At 43.9% G+C, this 15,313-nt stretch overlaps 1 protein-coding gene across 6 annotated transcripts in view; it reads right to left on the reverse strand.

Annotated features, from left to right (window-relative positions):
• Positions 1–6,185: 6,185 nt before the first annotated feature.
• csmd3b (CUB and Sushi multiple domains 3b) overlaps positions 6,186–15,313 on the reverse strand; it is a 180,967-nt gene continuing 171,839 nt past the window's right edge. For all 6 annotated transcript variants that reach the window (XM_052070278.1, XM_052070281.1, XM_052070279.1 and 3 more), the window contains 9 exons: positions 13,626–13,699; positions 13,097–13,208; positions 12,539–12,718; positions 11,935–11,994; positions 11,339–11,497; positions 10,402–10,538; positions 10,110–10,197; positions 9,901–10,036; positions 6,186–8,949 (listed from right to left, as the gene is read on the reverse strand). In XM_052070278.1, the coding sequence (XP_051926238.1) occupies positions 8,790–8,949; positions 9,901–10,036; positions 10,110–10,197; positions 10,402–10,538; positions 11,339–11,497; positions 11,935–11,994; positions 12,539–12,718; positions 13,097–13,208; positions 13,626–13,699 (1,106 nt within the window). In that variant the 3' untranslated portion in view covers positions 6,186–8,789. The remainder of the gene's footprint in view (positions 8,950–9,900; positions 10,037–10,109; positions 10,198–10,401; positions 10,539–11,338; positions 11,498–11,934; positions 11,995–12,538; positions 12,719–13,096; positions 13,209–13,625; positions 13,700–15,313) is intronic.

A 15,313-nucleotide genomic window follows, 5' to 3' on the forward strand; every position in this document is an offset into this window, starting at 1 on the left:
GCTGTGTCGCATGTGATTTACTGCAGGTCGGACCACCTCGCAACCCCCCCCCCCCCCCCCGCCGCCGCCTCAAGCTTTGAGTGGATGCTTAGGTGAGAGGGTGGGGGTGCATATGCTCCGAGTCGAGATCCGTGTATAAACACTGTGTTTTCGATGTCTGTTTTTGCACACGGAGTTTCTGCCTAATAGCGCTTGTAAAAATAACAGCTCGGCCCCTTGTTATTGCTGCTGCGATGCGGCGCTGCCAAGAAAGCCGAGTTTGATGTCTGAGGCTGGCAGGCCACACTGTGGGCTCCGACAACAACCCAATACAAGCCTACAGGGTGGAGGGTGGGACAAGTGAGCCCTAGCATATGGACCCTACACAAACACACTCGCTATTAAATCCATGAAGCCCGTTTCTTTAAAGTCGCTACGGATGCGCAGCTCCAGAGGCCATTCTGTAGCGCCCTCGGTTACGTTTGTCACAGCCGATCGAAATGACGTTGGCCCGGCACAATTTTTTCAGCTGGCGAGCATAAAAGTGGGTCATGAGATCTCGCGAAATAAAAGGAAAATTGTTGATTCAACCAGGACGAACAACTCGCAGACAAGGTCGCGCTGGATTACGTGGTTTGCAACCTTTTGGCGACACCGGTCGCTGACTGAAATCGTACACATTTATGCTAACATTAGGAAATACATGATTAATTATTAACATTAAAAATATTTTATATTTATTTATTTTTTTTTGTTCAAGGGATAATTTTGTTGAAAGTTTTACACAAACTTAGTCACATTATAACATAGCAACATGTTTGGGAAACATTTTGAAATATTCCCCCCCCCCCCCAACAGTTAAAATCCGCAAATAAGTGGAGTACCCCAAAATGATTTGTGATTTCCTATGGATGCCACAAAAATATCAGCAAAGGAACATTTGCATCTAAACGATGTTCCTTACCTCACTTCAAATAGTTTTCTTGGCACCAAGATGCCACCTATTGGTGCACAAAAACAGTGCATGTGGCAATGCCAGAGAAATCATGTCTTCATGTAAATTTTGTCAGAAAGCGAAAGAAAAATGTGTCATGACTACAACGGGCAGCGGAGGCGCCGTTGATTCTGCCTCAACAGTTTTGTAGTCGAAAGAAGGACAAAATTACATCAACTATGCGTCTGATTTTGTACTAATTATCGTGCTTTCAATAAAATATTAAACACGTCCAGTCAATTATACAGAAAAATTTCTTCACCATTTTCTTATGCAACGGTGCGAGATGTCATCAAATGGCAGCCTGTTGGAAAGGTAACAAGACAAACGAAACAACCTCTGTTTTCAATTTTCTTTCGAAAACTTCTGAGGTATCTGACATCGTTTGAAAAGAAGAAGGGAGGAAAAAAAGGAAATCATCCAATTTGCAAAAAAAAAAAAAAAGTGAGAAAAAAATTGAAGCCCCTCCCCACCCACAATTATGAGTAATTACTACTTTGGCTCTCAACATGGTGGAATGATTTTGGTGCCTTTCACGGGGTCGTCTGGTTTAGCTCAACACAGACGTGAGAGTCTGCCTCGTGTTAGACTGCGGTGAAAGCCATCGTTTTGCAGAGATAAAAGCACTCCCCCCCCCCAAAAAAAATGAAAGACGTGGTGGTTGAGCGGGATGTGCAGGCGAGAAATCACAGATGCCGGTTTGGAGATGAAGAGCAGGTATTCATTCGCAGGAATGAAATGAATAGAATGGAGGGTGGCAGACTTTTCACTTTTTTTTTCTTTTTTTAAATTAACGAAGCCCACCGACAGACGTCGCGTGTGCAAAGAGTGGAAACAAGTGCTCTTACTAAAGTCTGCAATTATTCAGTCGAGTGTTACACACACTAAAAAACATGCAGCCTTGTCTGGATCGAACGTGTCTACAAGCTCCAGACAAGTTAGCTTGTGACTCGCTCGTTAGCAGCCGAGTGAAACTTCTCAATCTAAATGTCCCAGAACAATTGGAAATTTGAGCAAACATTTTTAAAAAACTAGTTAATCGTGATTTTAGACTGCAAACCCTTTTCTAGCTAGCTAGATAGTTTAGCGAGCTAGCTAGCTGCTATACATTGTAGAGACATTTTGGAGTGTCACGGCCAACTGTACCAGAACTATCACAGAGAAACACACGGACACGCACACAATATTCCATCTAACTTGCGCTGCCGTTTGTTTGATGGATCCCACTCACACATGACAACGCATTGATTTTGCCGTCTGTCTCTGAACTCCAGCATGGAGAAATCCATTAAGGCTTTCCAGCGAGTGACTGACAGGCCTTGACGGGCCGGCGTTCTCGGGCCCGCCCGCCTCACTGATTGGCAGCTCGACACTTAAACAAGCCCCTGTGCCCGCCGTAATAGTTTAAAACACTTTCAATTACCCGAGTCAAACAAATCCCAGGACGCGAGCGATACGACACCGCCCGCCGATGGTTTGCAACGTCTCGCTCTCGACATCCAAACAGGGTGGCGTAGGATGGAGCGAAAGACGATGATAGCTGCTCACGTCTCGAAACAATGACGCGGTGGGGGGTGAGTTGGCTGGGGGAAGAAGTGCATTTTGTTCACAAATAATGTCAAGTGTACAATTAGGGCAGTTATTTTATCAATTATGAAATTAATCGGTATTTGGAATTCAATATTTTCATGAAGACTTAAGACTGACTACGCAGCTGGATTTTAATGGTGGTCATTTTTATATATATTTTTGTTTGTTTTTTAGGTGGTACTTTGTGTAAAAGGTTTGAGAACGACAGAGAGGGTATCTTGTAAAAATAACATTCTTCTTATTGCTTATGCGGGTCAATACAAGCAGGCGCCACATTGGGCCGCGTCATGTAAAGTGACCCCCCACGCCCACTCCCGCCCCTCCAGAGCCATTGATTTGTGTCCCGGTGAGGACGCGACGGCCATTTAATCAAACATGGTTGCCGCGTCATGTCGGACACGGAGGAGCTTCTCTCGCACATCGATTGGTCACGCCGACCGGCTTCAAGGCCGAAGGGGCACTATGTGCACACATGCGGACAAGTAGCGCTAGCCCAACAGTGCAATTTGCTCAATAGCCTTCATTTTGCTCATTAGCATGAGGAAAATAAACATGGTCGGTCGGATCACGACTCAAGCTATCAGGAAACTGTCCAAGAGAGGCCACAGAGACAAACAATTCATACAGATTTAAGCGCCCTCTTTAGGCTGTACTTAGAATCGCATATTCAGTCCAGCACTGTACTGCAGTACAGTCAGATTTCTGTTCATACTTGCACACTGCAAAGTTTAAACTGTTGCTCCTTGACGGCAATGTGTGCCTTCATCAAAAATGCCAACGCCACAAAGGAGCATTAGGGCCACAGTAGAAAGACACAGTAAGAAGAAGAGTGGAATTATGACAAATGAAGAGAGTCATTTTGATGAGTACTTTTCCATTTAAAAGGCTTGAGTTACAAAGAAATATTGGTGATTTTGTTGAAAAAAATAAAGGTTAAAATCACAGGAGTGCATTTCGATTTGCAAAGGACAAGCTCCAAACGTTGAGAGAACAAATAAGTGACGGGGTGAGGGAAATTATTATTGAAAATATTTTCTTGAGATTAAAGTCACAATGAGTAACTACAGTATGCAGTATATATTCACATGTTTTTCGATTTTATGAAAAACAAATCTGATTATTTGGAGGTGAAGTCAAATTTAAGATGAAACTAAGGGTCGGGTGACAACACAGAATTTGAATCACAGCATGACAAAATTACCACACAAATATAAAAACTCATTTTAACTTTATTTTAGAGAGATAATATTGTTTTTCTTGAACTATTTCTTGTAAAATTATTACCCCCTCACACACACACAAACTTCATTTTGGTTAAATATTTTCTCTTCATATGCCTGTGGGTCACCACAGACGGCATTAAATAAATATGAATCATAGAACACATAGAAGCATCAAATACAAGCAAGTTATGATGTGACAAAACAAATTCATAAAATTAAGTACACTTTTATAAACGATTGAACTGATTTATCATGGGGGGCTAGCTTCAAAAAAGCTTTTCCTCTGGTTAAATATTTAAAGTTTATTCTTTGTAATTTTTCTTTATTTGTTTAATAAATTGTGTATTAATTGTTTTATGTTGAGAGGGAAGAAATGTCATCTGTGCTGTATGTTACACATACGTACAGCACATTTGACAATAAAGTTGTATTAAATTCAAAGTATACAACCGAGCCATGCTGTTTCTAAATCCTATTTCCAGATCTCCCGCTTTAAGAATGAAACATTTCTACATGATATTCCCTTGAATAAAAAAAGAAAATATATTCTTACCTAGTCCTGTTGCACTTTGCGGCGTGGAGAGTCAACCACGGGAACCGGAGTTCTCCATTTGGATCTGTCAATGTAAAAATTTAAAACAAAATTATTAAGTAAAAATATGTACATGTAAAAACAACTTTTAAAATGCTTTTATTCATTGGAATAGACCTCATGTTTTTGTCATGTACCCCCTCCCCCACACATACACAGTGTTTTACTGCTTCACTGTCAGGAATGAAGTACCGTCTTGTATTGGTCTTTAGAGGTGTGCTGGCCCCATCTGGTGGCATACTGCTGCATTACACTCTGCATCGTTGAGAAACGGTTTTGTGTCCTGCAAGCAGCAAGTCGAAAAAGACGTTATTTCGTGTATATATAATTTGCCGGTCGTAGTTTTGTGTTTTGTTGTGTGCACTGAATTTATGTTGTTACTTTAAATGGTATTTATCTTTTTTAATGCATGTCTGATGTGTACACTGTTTTTTTCAGTTCAATATTTGTTTAAATACGGTGGAAAAACAAAGTAATGTAAAATACATGTTTGATTGTAATTTTCTTTGACAAGTTTGACAAGAACGGCGTCAAAAAACGAGAAACTACATATCCTACACAAGTACTGCAGCGTCATCTAGCGACAAGAAACAAGAAAGCACTGCAACAGTTCCAAGTTTCTGGATTTCAATATGGAAATTAGAAATATCAACACACATTATACTGTATGAAATGCAATGAATGTAAAATTTTAAATAACACAACTATTAATATTACCTACTCATCCATGTACATTTGGCCCACAATTAAAGTATGAGCCTTAATGGAGACTTTTTTCTTTTCTGATTGATATAAAAAATGATTTAGTAGATATAAACACATAACGGGGTAGGACTAGATAAGTTTTTTACTTCATCCTACTCCCTTGAACATAATAACTGTGTTGAATGAAGACTGATCTCTTTCTTTTTACTTTTTTATCTACCTTATTTTCTGTCAAATATTACTGTGTTTTATGTTCAATACACAATAAACAAACAAAAACAAAACAAACAAACAATTCATAATATTAGGATGCATCAGCTTTCCTGTTAAAAAGTGGCATTTTAACTAAAATGAGCCGTAAGAATTCGTTCTACAACACAAAACGTATCAGGGCTTAACATTCAATAACGTCGTTCTTCGTTGAAACACAATGTTCGTTAGTTTTGGAGCCCCGAAAACAGAAGAACAAGACACCCGTCGGACATAAAATTAGCAGAATTTAGCAACACTTTGGAACACGACGAACACGTTGCACTTCACATTTGACCGACACAAAAAGAGAAAAATGAAATCTTCTCACCTTTCTTTAACCATTGTTGGGAGACGTCGTCGACAAGAAAAGTTGCTCCCTTTCAAACACAGGAAGAGACATCTTCAACCAGCGTCGAGGATTGCTGGGAAACCTTGTCGTCACGTCAAAATGACGACAGCAAATCCTGAATAACGTCGCTCTATTTTGGATATTCACAAATTCATAACTCTTTGTCATTGTCATAACCAAAGAAAGAGATTGAGATTACTGTAGTAATTTAAATGGAAGAAAAATGAAATAATGTCACAGCAATTAAACGAATGTTAAATTCGTCGATGCATGGGATAAAGAAAACTTGTATGTTCGCTATGAAACTTTTTCCAACTAAACGTTTTAGGATTTAGGTTAAAAACAAATACAAACAAACGATGAATAAATAAAATGTTGCATTTTAGGTGATAACATCTCCATAAACAGAACAGGCCAAAGTTTGGGGACTTTATCGCAAGGTGAGATAGCAACACTCTCTTTGGCCTCTCAAGTGTAAGTTTGTTTTATTTATAGTCAAACTTGAACTCAAGAGCAACTTTTTAAAGCAAGAACCAACCATCCCAGAACACAATGAAAAAGACATGTTAATTACCAAAGCGCAGTAGTCTTTTTTTAATGTTACATTGCATTGAAAATTTACATAATAGATTCAATACATTTTACAAATAATCTCATCATAAAAATAGATTTCTGTACAAAACATTTTGTTTAGTTAGGTATATATATATTTTTAACCATAATTTCTTCTTTTTTTAATTCTCAAACGGAATACTTCCAGTGTCCGTCGAGGGGGGCGAAGAAGGGCTTTAGTCTTCCAAATCAATCTTATTGCAGTCACCGACAAAAGCTTGTGGCAGGGGTTGAAAATGCCTTTGAAAGTGGAATAAGGATGTGTAGAAGGCAGAGTCCCCAAAAATGTTTGATTTTTGGTAGGCACTGTGTCAGACTCATTGTGAAAACTAAACGACTAAAACCACCACAACACAACAACTACGTACATACGACGACAATCACTCCAACCTGTCCAATTGAACATGGAAAAAACTGAAACGCCAACAAAACTTCCTTTGGGCAACATCCCCGCAAAAAAAAGAAAGAAAAAAAAGAAAAATAGACGTGTGGATCACTTTAAGGTCGACAACTAAGAGGAAAAAAAATCTGAAAAAATAAGGGTTGTGTTTCTTGAAATGCGTGGTTGGGGGGAGGGGGGGACAACAACAGAAAAACAACAATGTATTCCACGGGGCATCCAACTGTTTACGATAGAGGTCGTTAACAAAAGATCTGAGAGTGAGGAAAAATGTTAAATAATCTCAATTGAAACTCGACTCCTGGCCCAAGTTTTCAAATGTTAACTACATTTAAACAAACAGACCTGCACAAGAAGAAATGATGGACTGACTGAGCTCAGAACTGAAATATTTCACGGGGAATTTAAACATTTGCCCCCCCCCAAAAAAAAAATTCTCCAGGGACTATTCATTGGATTGCATCAATAGTGCCTTTCACACAAATTTCCCAGCAGACAAGAATATAGCGGTTGAGCCGTCATTTATCCACCAAAACACGGCCTAGCCATTTCCGAAATGCGTGCTCATTCAGCAAGTGCGGCTTTTTTTTTTTTTAAAGATAATTACAGTAGATGCGTGCTGATGTCTGGGCCACAGTGAAAAGGAGAGCAACAAGCTATCTTTTTGGCCATTGTGAAAGGGGCTCATCAGCAAATGCCATAGTGCCTTGCATCCTGAACGCTACAGGAGTCAGACCACAAAGAGGCGTAACACAAAAAAAGTGGTCTGTCGGATCATCCGCCCCCCCCACCCACCCCAAATCCAATGCTATAATCTGCTGCTAGAATTTACCGTTGCCCTTGCCGATTGGCAAATATATACCGACGCACAAAAATAGTGTTCACGAAGATGCTGCACCTTTTTTCATTGAGATAATTAGATACAGGGTGACGTCTGTGCGACGGTGACAAATGCTTTTAATGCAAAAGAGCATGGGCAGTGAGTCTGGGTGGTAAAAAGCCATCTTTGAAGGCCAGCGTGAAAATCGTAAACAAAAACCGTCGCACCTCACCACAAGCAGACCACAAAAAGCGATGAAAGTGTACGACTTCACATTCTACGAAGGAAGAAAAATTTAAAAAGAAATAAATGAGAAAGGGACATATATGTGGTCAACTGGATATCGCCCCCCCCCCCCCCCAACAACGAAAAAAACCCCACATGATCTGCTGCTATGGTCCATCCTGGCCTCGCGCCCGTGTCAAATACGAGCACAAAAATATAGGTGGTAACCACTCCCGAATATATATATTTCTATATATTCGCAATAGAATCACAGATCAGAAGATTCTGCAGTCGTAACAAATAAAGGAGGAAACACTCGCAGAGTGCAGGATCTCAGTGGAACCACGGTGGCGGCCCACGTTGGCAGGGCAGCAAAAACCCCGCTTCTGGTTCAGTACCGACGGGGGGGGGTGGCGGTGGTCCGTCCTAACCCTTCCCGTCAAAGTTCCCCGTTCTCCAGGGCAGACAGGAAGCATTTCCTGTCCGATGTGCTTTAGTGCCAGAGCCGGGAATAGCTTGTCTCTCTCGGTCTTAGTCCGCCTCGCATCGGAGTCCGTTTGGAATTCACTGTATCGGGGAACAGCTCCACATTTCAGGTTTGCTCTGATTAGCTACAAGGGGATTTGAAGATACTAACCCCCCCCCCCCCCCCCACCCCCTGCTTCTCTCGAGACGATTCGCTTAATCGACTTCCAGTTCAGTTCGGGGTTGTCTGCGTCTCTTCAGCCTTCCCGTCCACCGGAATGGGAACGAAGCGGTTTAAGCATTCCGTGTGTCAGCCTTCCTCCTCCTCTCATCTGGCTCAACCGGGGCCCGGGCTCCCCTTTTGACTTTAATCCGCCGTTCACTCAGGATTAAGGACGCAGTCTCCAGGGCTGCCCTCATCCCTTCTTTTGCTTATGATCCCCCCCACCCCCAACCCTCCCCGCTTGTGTTACAAAAAGTTTTGCTACTCTCTGCCAAGTGAGATTTCAGAACGGGCGGCCGAGACCAAAATGAATGCCGGGAACTGTTTTTCCCTTCCGGGTTTCCTGTCCGTCATTAATCCTCAGACCATGGTGCAGACGGTGTTAAGATTGGGGTCGAAGCGGACTGCCTTGCCCTCCACCGCCTTAGCGTTGGTGTTATACATGGGGTTTTCAAAGGCGGCCTGCCCGTTGTTGTTCTCGTGGACCGAACAGCCCGTGTATTGGGTCTTCGGTGTGGTCCTGTGTGACAAAAAAAGAAAAAGAAAATAATACGACAGAGCGGTAAGACTACTACAATACAATACAATACATGCTGATTTATATAGCGCTTTCACAACAGCGGCAGCTGTAACAAAGCGCTTTACAAAACAGTTAACATAAAGTAAAATAATAAACACAACACATAACATAAAACACGGACAGTCATGCAGTTCTAACCACTTTTCCATCACAGGCTTTGTTGTTTGAAGCAGTTTGAGATGAAAGAGGAGAGAATCAAAGTGTCCTTTTAACCAGTGGATCAGAGACGTCATGCTCAAAATGTGCACACGTCGGCTACAAGCTAAGTTTCAAAGTCAACAAGAAGCTGTAGCATCCAGTGACGAAAAAAGCGATTGGTTCACTTCTCCTGTCCCATGGAAATCCACTTCAATTCCAAGCGGCGACTCACGGTTCCAAATACGCATCGGCGCTCTTCGCCAACGCTCCTCTCTCCTCATCCTCAACTTCAGCGGCCATCCATCCAGCCGCACCAACGCCAACTGTCCAACAGCGCTGACATAGCCACTGAACAAATCGGGGTTGTGAAAAATGCTGCCCATTACTGGCGCAAAAAACACAAGCGCCCCAGGTCTGTCCAGCACCGACAGTCAATGGCGCCGACATTCCTCCCAATCAAAATCTGTGCTGGTACAGGCGTGCTGCCGAGAAGGCGCAACCACCAACCACAGATACTGCTCCTTTGACGAATGTCGTGGCCAAAAAGCGCTGAAAACAGTCCATATCAGGTCCACACAATGAAACAACAAACAACATGTGACAAAACAAAAGACAAAAACAGCAAAAAAGAACAAAAAAGCAAGGCTCTTGAAGAGCACTTGCCGAAGGCTGCCTACTCAGCGTCACTCCAAGTACTCACCGATACTGAGCACTGATACCTGTCATACTTTTGATAGATCATATTTCAAAGACCTTTGTTTGTAGAGATAGAAGCCAAAGCCGGTGAAGATGAGCGCGAAGAAAGGCACCAGGATCGCGATGGCCACCGAGCTGCTGTTGGTGCGCAACTGAGGCGGATGTGAATTCTGACTCTCCGACATGTTTAGACCTGCAAAGCAACCAGGAAGTTAGCCTCGGCCATCATCATCATCATCATCAAATCATTCGGCGAGAACAACTACCGAGTCGCTGCAGTCCAAACTGTCCGTAGTCTTTTCCCTGAATGAATCCCTGGAACACGTAACTGGAACCGTCGGGTTCGGCCGACACCTGCACGGGTGATTAACCGAATTCAAGATAAAGTGACAGATTTGCACGGTATGCACATGAAAAGGAATATGAAGATGACGATGAGTTAGAAAATATTTTTCAATTGTATTGGGATCACAGTTTGTGGTATGTTGACAGTTGAAACTATTGTCGAAACACAGCGAAGGGTTGCCGTGGATTTTATGTGATCCCGCCGATGCTTACGAATCCATCCATGGTCCACGAGTCTTCTACGATCTTGGCCGGAGAAATGGTGGAATCTTTGAGATGATTCCCCTGCTGCACGTAGTTGACGTGGTACATCAGCAGCAGCAGACGCGCTTCGGATGTCTTGTAAAGGCCTGGAAGAGGAGACGGACGTGTCACAGAAGAAGAAGAAGAACAGATGCGGGCTCTCTTTGTTTTACAATTATTACTTGGGGTATTTGTTTTAAGGTAATATGTTGAACAAGTACTCCAAACATTTCAGCCGCTTGTATCCGGGATCTCGTTCTTTCGGTCACGACCCATAGCTCGTGACCATAGGTGAGGGTTGGGACGTAGATCGACCGGTAAATTGAGAGCTTCGCCCTTTGGCTCAGGTCCTTCTTCTACGTCCCAACCCTCACCTGTGGTCACGAGCTATGGGTCGTGACCAAAAGAACGAGATCCCGGATACAAGCGGCTGAAATGAGTTTTCTCCGCAGGGTGTCCGGGCTCTCCCTTAGAGATAAGGTGAGAAGCTCAGTCATCCGGGAGGGGCTCAGAGTCGAGCCGCTTCTCCTCCACATCGAGAGGAGCCAGATGAGGTGGCTTGGGCATCTGACTCGGATGCCTCCTGAGCGCCTCCCCGGTGAGGTGTTCTGGTCACGTCCCACCGGGAGGAGACCCCGAGGAAGACCCAGGACATGCTGGAGAGACTATGTCACCCAGCTGGCCTGGGAACGACTCGGGATCCCCCGGGGAGAGCTGGAAGAAGTAGCTAGGGAGAGGGAAGTCTGGGCTTCCCTGCTAAAGCTGTTGCCCCCGCGACCCGGCCCCGGATAAGCGGTAGATGATGGATGGATGGATGGATGGATGGAAGTACTCCAAACATTTTAACAAATTAAATGTTATTGTCATGAATCACTGCTGTCTTTTAAAATGTATTTTATTCGATTGCCTGATAGCAGCAGCTCCATGTTGCCGTTGCTCAGGGTGACGTTGACTCTGCCCGTGCTGGCGTTGAAGCTGGTGATGCTCAGCGTCATGGGCTGCTTCCTGCCTCTGTAATTGTACGAGCCCTTCCAAATGTAGTTGGGGGCAAACACGTCATCTGGGACTGTGGGACAGAGAAGAAAAAAAAAATTCCGGTTTCCTCCCACATTCCAAAAACATGCATGGCAGGCTGATTGAACACTCTAAAATTGTCCCGAGGTGCGAGTGCGGGATCAGAAAATGGATGGATGGATGGATATCGGGCCGAATCTGCAGCTGCAGCCTCGCAAAAAGTAGCCCCGCGTGAACTCCAATAAATGCAGTTTGATGTGATGTAGATGTAAATCACTGGTCATTATGCGGCAGACGTCGCTGGTTGTTGGTGCTAAACGGAAACATTTGTTACAGCTGCGACTTCACATTTAAAAGTGTTTAGCTCCTCGCCAAAACGGTGACCTTTTGAGAAATTAATCCAACAAACATGGCGCGGTCACACTCCGTGCACAACCGCCGCTCTGCTGTCTTTTGGACTGCACCCACCAACAAGGAACCAGCACTAACCGTTCAGTTTGGGGCTTGGAGTTCCCGTTGCTGGCTTCACAGCTTTCTTCTTCTCGCCAGCTGCAAGCATATAAAGTATGTAAATCCACATTTGGCTCCGTTACAGGTGTGGTGGTGGTTGCCGACGACATAGAAATTGGTACCCAAAAAATGGCAGTGTAGCAGATGTAGGCTTAAATGTCCTCTCCGTGCAGGCAGCAGAAAATTTGAACTCACTGCTGGTCACGTGATTAGCACTAATTGCTGACTGAGTCTTTGGGGAAGGGTGAGTTGGAGGGGGTGTTGCGGGGGCTGAGGGTATGGGTTACTTCAGGCCACGCAATACAAACTGAATTCATGTCCGCACTAATTTTATCAATTTCAGGTCAACCACAGTTGAAATGAAAGTGAAAACGGTTGCCAGCACCACCGAGGTGAGGGCCAATTTCAAAATAAAAGCTTAACAAGGCATTGATGTGCATGTACAGCGTTACTTAGAATGCTTTTATTCTTTTACTTTGATTTAAATACGCATTTCATCCCATGGTCTCCTAATTTATTCAAATACATCATCATACAGTCCGTTTTTTTCCTGTTCTAATTTCGATGTATTCATTTATTTTACCTCGACATATCGGCATCTTTCCGGTCCAGGTGCCGTCACTCTTGCAAACCCTGTGTTCGGAACCCCCGGCAAGGAAGTAGCCGGGCTGGCAGCTGTACACCAGCGTGTAGCCAAAGCCCGCCAGGTCCATGCCCACCACGTCCACGTGGAGTGCGCTCTCGGGCTGCTTGCATGCGTGGGCTGTGGAAGGATGACAAAACCAAAAGGAAGTATGAGACCAAAAAAAAAAGAAATAATAATAACTAAGAATAAGGGTTTTCTCCGGGTGCTCCGGTTTCCTCCCACATTCCAAAAACATGCGTGGCAGGCTGATTGAACACTCTAAATTGTCCCTAGGTGTGAGTGTGAGTGCGAATGGTTGTTTGTTTCTGTGTGCCCTGCGATTGGCTGACAACCGATTCAGGGTATGCCCCGCCTACTGCCCGAAGACAGCTGGGATAGGCTCCAGCACGCCCCGCGACCCTCGTGAGGATCAAGCGGCTCGAAGATGATGAATGAATAATAATACTGGGTTCCTGAACATGCAGAGGACGGGACGGCATTGAATTGGACTCTTACGTATACACTCGGGTTGCGTCCCACTCCATCTCAGGTCCGGCTGGCAAGTTCTGGAGGAGGAGCCCTGGATAAGGTGACCCGGCTGGCACTGGAAGGACACCACGCTGCCCACCTGAGACACGACAAGACACAAGACCATTTTACACAAGGAAATTGCCGTATCACAGCCATAACATGATGTTCTACAGGGCAGAAAGTCACCCCCACGCCCCCAAAAAAACAAAACTGCACTCTTTTGTATGTGTGGCTCCCTCGTTTGTGTTAAGTAGCTGTTTGCAGGTTTCGAACTATTACCTATGCTAATTTCCGTTAGCCCGCCTATGGCATTTAATATGATTATGTTGCATTAAACAGACTTTGATGAGAAAAAAAAGAATGGATGTTTAAATATACACTATTTGATGTTCTTTCGTTTTTTTTATGTATCAGTTTGACAGTATTCCATAACTGGGAGTGAAGCAAGCAAGCTGTGTTGGTTACAGAGTCTTCATGTTATGTAGGCTCTGTAAATGGCGGTTGACTATATTACCTTGAATCCAAAAGTGCGGTTGAGGGATCCGTATCTGGGCGTTCCCGGGTTGTCACAGCTTGTCTTGGTCGGCTCTGCAAAAAGGACCGCAAGCGTTACTCCCTCGCTCCTCTCCACTTGGTCCCCGTTGTCTTGGCAACAGAGGCTGCGCTACGCGGGCACAGCAGCAGGGGGTAGCAGAGTTTTGTCGCAAAGCCTCGCGGCAAGATGAAGCAAGAGAGGGAGCTACGAGGTGCCGTACAAACCCTAAATAACATCTACCTCTCACGTTTATCAAAACCCTCTCACATAAAACACATTTTTAAAAATCGTGTCCAGCGAAAAACGCACTCACTAGAAAACAGACCACATTCAAAACCTCGCACAAACAAAATTCCTCCCTCTCACATTAAAACAACTTACAATCGCCATAAATTTCACCTCAACCTCCGACGCTCCAAAAAATGTAAAAACCAAAAACAATCACACTCACACCAATAACTCTCAAGAGCCAAAACCTCCACCACCACCACCTAAAAACTCTCTAGGGGAGAAAACGTCATTGACCTCTCACATTCACCCAAAAAAATCCTTTCATAACTCCCTTCATTTCTCTCTCCATCATTCTACTTAACATCTTCGACCCCATCATGCTGTTTTCTTCTTCCAAATCTCCACCGTTCGCCGACCCCCTTTTTTTCTACTCATTTCATTCTTCTCTCTTCCATTCTCCTCTTCCCTGCCATCCGTCCATTCTCGCTCCTCTGTCAACCCCTCCCTTTCCTCATTCACACATTTTCTTTCTTTTTCTCCTTCCCCATCTTCCCCTTTCCCTCTGGTCAAGTACTCCTGCCTTACATCATCCCAGCACAAAGATTGAAATTGTGTCTGGGTATGTTGAAATGTCATCAAGTTGTCCCAGCGTTCTACTTGGAGTCACCGATGAGAGTGCCGAAGAATGTATGTGTGTTATTAAAGCAACACTCGGGCATAATAATGAGTCAGCGCATACTTGACGCTGAAGCACCTACTAGCAAATCACGGTGGTGTCACAAGCATACTTCAGGGAAAAATGCATTACAAAAAACAACAAATGGGGATTCCTGTCCAAGTTTATGACCGTGGGCAGCTAAACCCAAGCTAAAAAAGCATAGGGGAGCCTCTTGCGATTCCGACTGCGTCAGAAACATGATGACTGCTCAGTGTGCAAAAAAGTCCCTCCTCATCAAAAACCAAAGCGGTGGCTAGTCTTTTATCCCACCGCCATCATTTCCAACATGCTTGTCTGGTCCTCCGTTACTATTCCTGATACGCCTGTGTGACTTTTGCTTTGATGAGCGGTGGCCAACTTAACTGGGAGCGAAAGTCTGCAAAATGCCACATGTGGGTGGCCTCTTCAATGCCCTGCTCGTTAAGGCAGAGGGGATAAGAGACAGCAGCGTTAGCTTGCACCTCCCCAAAGAGCAACAAACAAGTCGGAAAAAAGGATCTGCAGCCCAACATAAATAATGTCTCACAAACCCGCACAAGCATTCGGAAGTCACCTGAATACATTCGCAACAACAACGTGCGTCTTTGAATGTCACAATGATTTAAGTAAGACTAGAATGAAACGGCAGACTGCAAAGCAAACTCTGAAGAAAAAGAAAAGAAGACATGAATGAAAGCAGACCTTGTTTTCCTGTCTGATATTGTATTAGAACTTTGCT

Source organism: Hippocampus zosterae, chromosome 7 (assembly GCF_025434085.1).
Source record: "Hippocampus zosterae strain Florida chromosome 7, ASM2543408v3, whole genome shotgun sequence".
Classification (NCBI taxonomy): Eukaryota; Metazoa; Chordata; class Actinopteri; order Syngnathiformes; family Syngnathidae; genus Hippocampus; species Hippocampus zosterae.